Source organism: Loa loa (genome assembly GCF_000183805.2).
Source record: "Loa loa unplaced genomic scaffold supercont3.531, whole genome shotgun sequence".
Classification (NCBI taxonomy): Eukaryota; Metazoa; Nematoda; class Chromadorea; order Rhabditida; family Onchocercidae; genus Loa; species Loa loa.
The window spans coordinates 7148-16664 of NW_018108711.1; the positions used below are offsets into that span (position 1 = coordinate 7148).

Sequence of the window (9517 nt, forward strand, 5' to 3'; positions counted from 1 at the left end):
AATTCTGTTAAAGAAGCGTCAACTTTACACCAGTAACAGTTTTGCCGCCTTTAACCTCCCCGAAATATGGGACATTTATGAGTTTCGGAAACTAATACCATTGCGCTCAGCATCAAATAGGCTCCTCTTTTAGTTTGTCGTGCGCTCTTTTGAAACATCTTCCAAAATAGCTTCTCATTTTGTTCTGTTATTTGGGCAAATTGCTGTATTTTGTGACATTCTCATTTCTTCTTTTTCCTCCCAACACCTTCAAATTTTATATTTCATACATATTTTGCTATTGACTGCTAACAGCTCTTTACAAACAAAACTTTTTGATACGTTAACAGCGTGCTTTGCTGGGGAACAGTATTATCCATTTATTGTGAAATGAAATATCTAATTGAATCTTATGACAATAAAATTTAGTAAGGTGACCTTCTCAGATGTTCTTTTTACTTACTAGGAAACAACCTTATCAGCTGTATTTTTTTTGTAACAGGGGACAGTTGAGAACTGAATATATATATATGTATATAATAGGAAGAAGGAAGGGATCAAACTTTGTTACCGCAATCTCTCTGTTAGTAGACTATCCATCTTGTTAGCTTTGCTACTGTTCAGTAAGGCAAAACATAAGCACATCTCCAAGCAGGTGTTATTTATGCGCACACTTGTTTATTTGCATAATGCTGTAACAACAAGTCCGACTTTTTTCAACCAATTTCATATTCTTTCCTAAATGATATATGAGAGGAAAAATAGTAATCATTTGATAAGATTCTGAAAGAGAATAATATGTCAATGTAATGGGACAACCCAAATTAACAAACAGCAAAAACCATCCGAAATGGTTTGTCTTTGGGATTTCTTTTTTTTTTGATACTTTAATAATATGATCAGTAATCATAGATTGTAGATGATATTTTGGACAGATTTCTTCCTTATTTCTTGTTAACATTTCCAAGGACTTTTACATACCGTTGATAGCGGTACTGATTAACCGGAATAGCTAATTGTTTCCTTCATGCTTTCCATATCTTTATCCTACAATTGGATCTCGTGCCAGCAATGTTCTAAATCTTTTCCTAAATCTTTCTCATTCGACCAACAAATTATTTCACAATAAAGAGGAATTCATTCCGGTGGTGATTATATTGCTTATTTAAACCCGATAAGAGTGAATAATACTTAGCCGAAGACGGATAGTTAAGAAGTGACAGTTGAATGATAACGTGACTGACATTTACCTTTGATTATGATTTGGTTTTGAAAGAAATTCTGTCATGTTCTCTAACAGTATCTTCTGTCCTTGCTTATCAGCTTGAAATTATGGAAGAGATGACAATAGAGTGAGCGAGGGAGAAAGAATGAAAGAAATAAGGATAGGCTATGTTGCATATAATTTTATTTTGTGAGGTGACAAATGAATAATGATGATGATGATAATGGTGATGATGATGATAATGATGATGATGATGAGGATGATGAGTTGATAGAAGGGTGTAGTATAATAGTATGATAGTGATAGTGAGAGTAGGTTGTTATTTTTGACTGATTTTTGATTAATAAATGATAATTTGTTGCTTTTGCTACCACCTTGTTGATTTAATTTTTTTATAACACAGAATAAAACCAAACAATCACAGATTGTCATCCATCCTTCTCATACTGTTTATTTGATGTTTGTTAATGTGACATTCTTTCTCTTCATTTTATTCATACCACCTCTTTCTTGTAGGCTTTTTGTTTTTCTGATACTGGATAGGTTGCGAAACAATATTTGACTCAGTTCAAAGTTTTGGGATAATTTAAGTATTTGAAATTTATGACCAAGAAATGGGTTAATTCAACTAAAGTATTTCGTTATCAAATATACAGCTAGAAATTGACTGTTTATGGTAACTCTTCAAGATAGATAAAAGCGCATCGTAAATGTCCAACGACACTTTCTTTCAGAATTACTACGTGAAATACGACATAACAAACAAAGGAATATAACAAACAAATTTGTTCTTTTTCATAATTAAAAATTGTTTCGCAGTTAGTAATAATTCTGTTCCTACTATTGTGAAGGTACAGTAAAGTTTTAAATATAAAAATACAGTTCATTGTTGTTGATAACTTACTGTATCATTCGTTTCACTTCCTGTTTTGTCACTCATTTTCATAGTTATTCCTATACTTGTACTAGGTGCAAAGGTCAGCTTATGTGATCGCTTTTATGTCAGCAAAGGATTAGCTTGACGGGTAATAAATATTATTTCATTATGATAGTCATGATTCTCGAACATGCTTAACGTACGAAATATAATATCTACTTTAAATATATCATTTTTATCATCAAGTGCAATATTCATAGAAGTTACTTCTTTCGTTTACCAGTCGTGCATATAATTCATTTGAAAATTACCCCATGAATTAATTGGCAATTTTAATTGCAGGTTCTGTTGCTGAAATTATAATTAGTCATAATGAACACCAACTAACCGCAATGAATAAAGTATTTTGTTGCTAATGCTTTCGGATCTGAATAATTTCATCATTTTTCACTAATTAGGACTACTATTGCTACAATTCTTGAACTGATAATTATAAAATGCCAGCAAATGATGGGACACAGCGAAAGCTATCGTCATCACCTCTACAACAGCAAACGCAAATGTCATTACAGCAACGGTTCGATAATTCAACTGATGCTGGTGGTACTGTTTCCACAACATCAGTAACACCTAGCGGATTGAATGCTGAATTTTTTCACTGCCTGACGCAGAATTTGTTAGGGACAACAGCAGCAGGTACCAGCGGACAACCGCAAGCAACCGATGCCGCTGCAGCCGGAGCTTCGGTTGCTGCTGCGTTTGGATTGTCTGTACCGGACGTATCGATGATGTACGGTAACGTCAATTTGTACAATCTTTTCAGTCTTAATTTGCTAACCGAACCGCAACAAAGCCAGCAACAGTCATCACCTCTCCTCACCGAATACCTCAGGCAACGAACTGTGGAAGTAAACACTCGACAGCATCAGCAACGACAACAGCAACAACAGCGACAACAGCGCCCTTCGAAAGAAAAGAAGCGTGTACGTAAAATTTTCGACGAATTATGCAAAAATTTTTTTAGAATGGAAGAAAATTGCAAAAGATAATTTTGTTCCTAATTACTGCTTTTAGACAAGGTAGTTGATTACAGTACGAGAAATTCGATATGTGTCTATCCCATTATTTGGAAAGAGGTTCGTAGGGATCATCTGAGATAAGCTATATTTTAGACAATTTAAAGGTCGGAAAAGGGTCAGCGTAATACCTTCTATTTGTGAATAAGGTTTCTAAAATTAGACTTAAAATTTTTTAAAAAAATTACGATGTAAAGGAAATTGATCGATAGTGATATCGAAAATTTAAATGGCCAGATCTTAGTCATTGCCGCATAATATTAGGTAGAATTAGTTACATTTTTAAAAGTGCTAATTTTAAACTATATTTTTTATTCAACTAGTTGACAGTTATTGTCATTTACCTGTATTAAATTCACGATGAGTTATACAATTGTATCGTCATGTCCGATCAATTCCGCTCACGTTTTATAGTTTACATTCCTATACCTTAACAAAAATATCAATTTTCATCTTTCATGTTACCGTTCTAGTTGTTATCGGCAAGTATGAGGACTATATAGCGTGCAGAGCAGACCTGTCCTTTAGCATTTAGATATTTATTCTTTTATCTTAGAGTTATATAAGAGACAGTGTTTGTTATGCTCTCCATATGGTCCTTAATGCCGTAAACTTTTTCAGAGCTATCCCTGCAGTTTTCAGTGGTGTGAGTTGTGTTTGCGAGAAGTACATAGCTCGAAATTACCTTGTCATATAAGACAACATCATGTGGCGCAACCGATGTTTATATGTCCACAGTGCAAATTTAGTTCAAGCTACTCGAAGAATAACGTCAAAAGTCATATGTCAACAGTGCATGGGTTAACGGTGGGTTTTCATGCTCACTTCCTACTCATCATCATTAGGATGATTGCCGTACTTGTTTCTCCATCTAGGATATCTATCTGCTCTTCCACTTAGACCATGTCCATGGGCTTTGTCTTTTTGCCATTCACTCATTATATGACAAAATTCTTGGGAATGGATTTTCTTAATTCAGAAAAAGATGAAACGAGCTCAAAAAATGAAGATATTTATGATTTCATAATTTTTGGTGTTCAGGAAGCTCACTTTGATGTATTTTAAATAAATCGAACTAGAATTTTACTGAATGCACAAAAGTGAATTGATACGTTTGAAATACATTGATAATTTAAAATATGATTGTCTTAACTTGCTTCTATTTTCAAAGTCAGGGACTATTGAAATGTGGGAGAAAGTCGTTGTTTGCAAATAAATGGAACCTTTTAGCTTTGTACGGTGCAAAAGTATTTACAGTGCGATCGATTAATGATCAGCACTGCTAACAAGCCAAGAATTTCTACATCTGAAATTTATGAAAGTCATTTTCGCGAAATACATTTTCACTAAATGAATTATTTCATTTTTGCTTTTGTTTTTTTTCCTCCAGGAAGAACCAATTAGTCATATGGAAGAGTATGCAGATGAAGTGGAACAGCTGATGAAACGATGTTTCCCGACTGTTCGTGGTCGTGGTCGTCCGGTACATAATAATGTCCGACCTTCAACTGCTTCATCATCTTCAACAGTTAATACAGAATCTAACAGCAGCTCAAGGTGGAATAGTGCTAGTTCTGTGGCATCAACCAGTAAAATCTCGGTGATTATTTTGAACAATTAATTTTAAGAGAAGTGAGAAACTTTCTAACCTTGTCCACTTATCCCACGTCCTTTCTAACTGTGCACAAGGCAAGTTGGACATGAACTGTTATTTTTGTCTAAAAAAATTACATAAAGTTGCACATTATAGCAAGCTCGGTACACTCACAGTTGCCGCCGCAAGACTATCAAACATTCGGCACAGGAAATGATTCATGAACTTTGTTCGCCGACCAACAACAAACGGGTCAAAAATGAAAACGACTATCAGAAGTAAGTTTACGGAACCAAGCTATAAGGATACGTCTATCAGTTTTGCATGTTGTTCGTTATTCCTCCATTTGGAGCATCGGTATTTGCAGCGAATCGGAAATAACCATCAGTCAAACGCCGATCAGCGCTTCGGGTCAGAGTTCACCAAGCGAGGTATGCATATTTATATTCAACGGAATTCAGTCATTATTCAAATATTTGTTCACAGTAATTGTATATATAGTAAGATTATTTGCATTATCTTATTCATGCATAGCACTTGAATGATATTTTAAGGCTAACTTTTCATTACTTCTAGTCGTACGGATTGCTTCAAAAATTGTTCTCCGGTAATTTGGTTGTTGATGACTTCACGTTTAATATTAAACACGATAAAAATCTATCCTAACTTCTTTTCTTAATTTCACCAATATGCATTGTCTATTTGCGGATCAAGACTACTGTAATTTGTCCTTAACGTCTGCTTCTTGCGGTTTTCTATAGTATATCCTCGCTATACGCATTGTCAGCTTATGATGTAGCGAGAGATTCTGTTACTCAGTGCGGCTATTGTTGGACATTGGATCTCTGTTCTCTGCTGGTCACTCCGTCAATGCTAGGAGGGGGAAAAAAAGAGAGAGCATATCATTGTATGTATCCGGAGTCGGTATTAATCAGCAGTTATTGGAAATTATGAAAATAAACTTTCGAGGGTAATGTTTTTGAGGTAAACAGTACTAAATTCCTTTTCAGGAAGATTCTTCTAGCACTAGCAATATTCCGCATAATAGCATCAAAGGCAGTTACAGCAAGAATATCAGTTACAGTAACGGAACTAACAGCTACTATGACCATATCGGTCATGATCACGATGGAACCAATGGCTACAATGACAAGTATAGGTCCACAATCTGTCAAAATGGAGCTGACCACAGTGAAATGATTGCAAATGATAGTTCGCCAAGTTCGTCAGAGCATGTAAATCATGATGCAGAATTAGGTATGTTATGAAAGAGGTCCATATATATCTGTTATCCGATTTCCTGAATGATATTAGAGAAGGTATTGCATGGACCTGATCCATGTGTTCAAGTACAAGATGTAGAGAACTGTCCATTTACTTGTGGAATATGATTGGTAGCCACTGACACCATAGGCTTTGAGGATCTGGTAATTGTGATTTCCAACCGGAGTGGACAAAAATGCATAAAAGAGCAAACATTGCAGAGACAGAATCAAATGACTCAAGTGTTCAAGATTTTGATGAAGAAGAGCAACCACTGGAACATATCGATCATATTCGTCCTCGGTATGTCCGAATTATTACCATCACTGGATAAGTAACAATGAGTATTTGGAGGTTGAAGTTTCGAACATTGAATATTTGAGTTTAAATTTCTGATTTTGATTGAGAACTAAATGACTTTCTTCAGTTATCTTCCACAAAATGTCAACTGGTGGATACTGGCCAATGATCAACTCAAAGGGACTATTTTTGAAAGTTTTCGATTAAATGAAGTACTCCATGTTAGCTATTTACAATTATCTTTTATTTACATCCAAAAAGTGAAAATAAATATTCCTAGTCGATAATTGAATCAGATTTGTTAGAGCTTAGTTGTTGTTAAATTTCAATACAAATATTTCAGAGATTCCCACGACAACCATACAAAATGGGTGGTAAATTTCTTGTGACAGAAGAACAACTTAAACAAATTCAGGAAGTCAGGCAACAGCTATCTGTTGATTTGACTAAACTTCGTTACGCACTGTACAAGTAAGATATGGTCCTGTAGTTTTCAAATTTTCATACTTTTTGATTTGTTATGATGTTGATGATACTCCATTTGCGACACCTGTATACTTCTTATTAATATCCGCATCTAAACGATACATGTAATTCAAAAATCGGATGCAAGAATCATGTGACAGTTCTAATTTATTCAAAGAAGGAAGCATTCTTTCTACCGCCTAATGAATGATTGGTGCGATTATTGGCTTTGACCGATTCCATTAGTAATAGCCAGTACGCTTTCATCATTTCTAGAATTTTTTTTGGGGATTACATCACTGCAGTGACATTCATCGATAATGGTTTATTCTTGTGAATAATATAGGAGGAAGCCTTGTATAAAAGAAATTTTACCCTCTTCTTCATCTTACTTTGCATACAATAAGATCTCGAAAGTTATTGTTCAGCTTGGATCTGAACGCCTTACCGATAGAACAAGTTGATTTGATTGCAAATATTGCACCAACTTCTATGGACGTATTCTATTTGTTGGATTGTGAAAGCATTGATCCTGCCGCAGTAACTGGAGAGAATGAACAGTTCCTATTAAAGGTTAGAATCTGTTAGAAAAAGTCAGCACTGAAAGAAGTCAACTGATCAGTGTGGAAAAATAAAAGAATACTTCCATTCCAATTTAGATGAGAATTAAGGTTGCACCTAGTCTAAGGTCAAAAAAAGAAATCTGACTAATACTGTGAGATATTAAGCAAATAGCATCTCATGATATATTTGCTGGGGGCTTTGTTGGATTTTAGTCCTGTATACTGTTGCTAGAAGTATCTTCGCTATCGGTCGAAGTGTGATTAATTTCTGACGGAAAGAGAACTGAGTCCCTAATTTTCCCGGCAGGAATATCTCTCATATGTTTTCGAAAAAAGTCAGTTGTGAAATTCAGCTTGCGAAAATCGATCGGATAGAGGAAAAGCTGCATGCGATGTCATTTATGGGGCATATTAACAGTCGTGTCACAGAGATCCTGAAAGTTAGTCCTTTTTTAGTTTGGGACTGATGTGAACATGAAAAATTCCTAAAAAATGCCACTGTTCATCTGTAATTGTTGATGAAAAAAAAGCAGATTACTTCAGTCCTACCTGTTTATTTCATCGATTTGCTCGTTTTAGAGTTTCGAAGACCTCACGAATATTGTGAAAATTCTGAAGAAAAATCGTGGATTTCGTGCTTTGCTGCGTGTTGTTCTTGTCTTCATGAATTTTATCATTGGAGATTTTACAGCTAGAACAATTCGAGGTTTCAGGGCATCGGATCTCACAAAAGTGAATACTACCAATCTTTTCCATCGCTACAGTAAATTCCTTGAGTAATCTCGGTAATGTTTTTTTTTTACATTGATATTATAGTATAATAGCTATTTTGCAGATATGTGCTACGGAAGTGTGTAACTCGCCAAAAACAACATTGCTGAATATTGTAGCATCATCTACTATTTCGGAATTCCCCGAAGTTTGTGTTTTTCGTGATACTCTTCCAGCGTTGGAGAGAGCTTCACGAGGTTATTCACTTACTTTCACTTACCATTAACTGATTGCGGTTGTTGATACAACGTGCAACATTTCTAGTAAACATTCCTTTGCACTGTATATCAATTTAATTGTATAGCAATGTGAGGTGCTTTATAATTGATTGTCTCTCCTGATCGTTCATTATAGACAACTTTGAGCCTGCTTGACAGTTGATATTGGAATGTACAATATATGAATATTTTTAGAAATTTTATATTCTTAAAGAGATCTGAACAAGATTACTCTGGATATGGAAGCAATGGAAAATATCATGTATTTTTTTTTTTAAAAAAGAGCTAATATTCAACCTAAAAATCATTTTTGGTTTTGTGATCAGTGAACTTCCAAGAGCTTTCTGCAACAGTACGACGCCTCGAGCGGGACTATTTGCGATTTGATCTTGAAGCGAGTCGTTTGGATGGTAATGGAAAGATGGCTGGATACAGAGAATTGATTAGAAATAAAGTAATGGAAGTGAAGGGTAGCTATCGTGAGTGCAAGGTTCTTGTTCTCATTTTTATTCGCTTTCTTTTTTATTCAAAATGGATTACTAAAGCAAGTATAAGTAACAATGCTAAAGTATAATACTGCAGAACGGTCTCTGCAAAACGATGCGTTTCTTTGGCGAATTAGTAGACGAAGATATTGGTCCCGAAATTCCGGAAACGTTTTTTGCCAGTATTGCTACTTTCTACCGGCAGCTTCAACGAGCTTGGATCGATGTGCATCTGCACGGTATCCCAGTGACTATTTGAGAGAGCTGGATATCCGTTTATTAAGAAATCCCATAATGCATATTTTTCCACAACAAATATAATAATATGTCTTCAAGTCTATTCATTTCGTATGTAGTTGACAAGGTATTTCCATTTCATAATAATAAGTAGTGATTCTGCAACAGTTATGGTGTATATTTCTTACTTATCAATTCAGATTCCGTTTTCTTTATAAGGAAAGTATGGTGCTTCACTACTACATATCTTCAAGTAGTGGTCGCAATGGTAAGACACTTTCACATTGGCATATTTTCAGTGTTCAAAACTTCATCCCACCGCACCTGAATTAAATGCCACCCCACCATTTCTACATTATTAAGACTTTAGGAAAATTTCTTAGAAGCTCTCATTTCATTTATATTGTTATTATTATTATTTTATTATTACCATTATTATTATTATTAAACGAAACGATTAAATG

The 9517-nt window shown here is 34.8% G+C and overlaps 1 protein-coding gene across 1 annotated transcript; it reads left to right on the top strand.

The window, feature by feature from the left end:
• Window positions 1-2578: 2578 nt before the first annotated feature.
• Window positions 2579-9075, top strand: LOAG_06759 (hypothetical protein; the record flags this gene model as incomplete). The annotated part of the gene is made up of 15 exons (XM_003142295.1): window positions 2579-3064; window positions 3779-3964; window positions 4548-4757; window positions 4908-5029; window positions 5119-5182; window positions 5762-6008; window positions 6236-6317; window positions 6442-6535; window positions 6658-6785; window positions 7208-7352; window positions 7696-7782; window positions 7922-8074; window positions 8178-8310; window positions 8658-8821; window positions 8914-9075. The coding sequence occupies 15 exons, from the start codon at window positions 2579-2581 to the stop codon at window positions 9073-9075; spliced, it is 2463 nt and encodes an 820-aa protein (XP_003142343.1).
• Window positions 9076-9517: the final 442 nt, after the last annotated feature.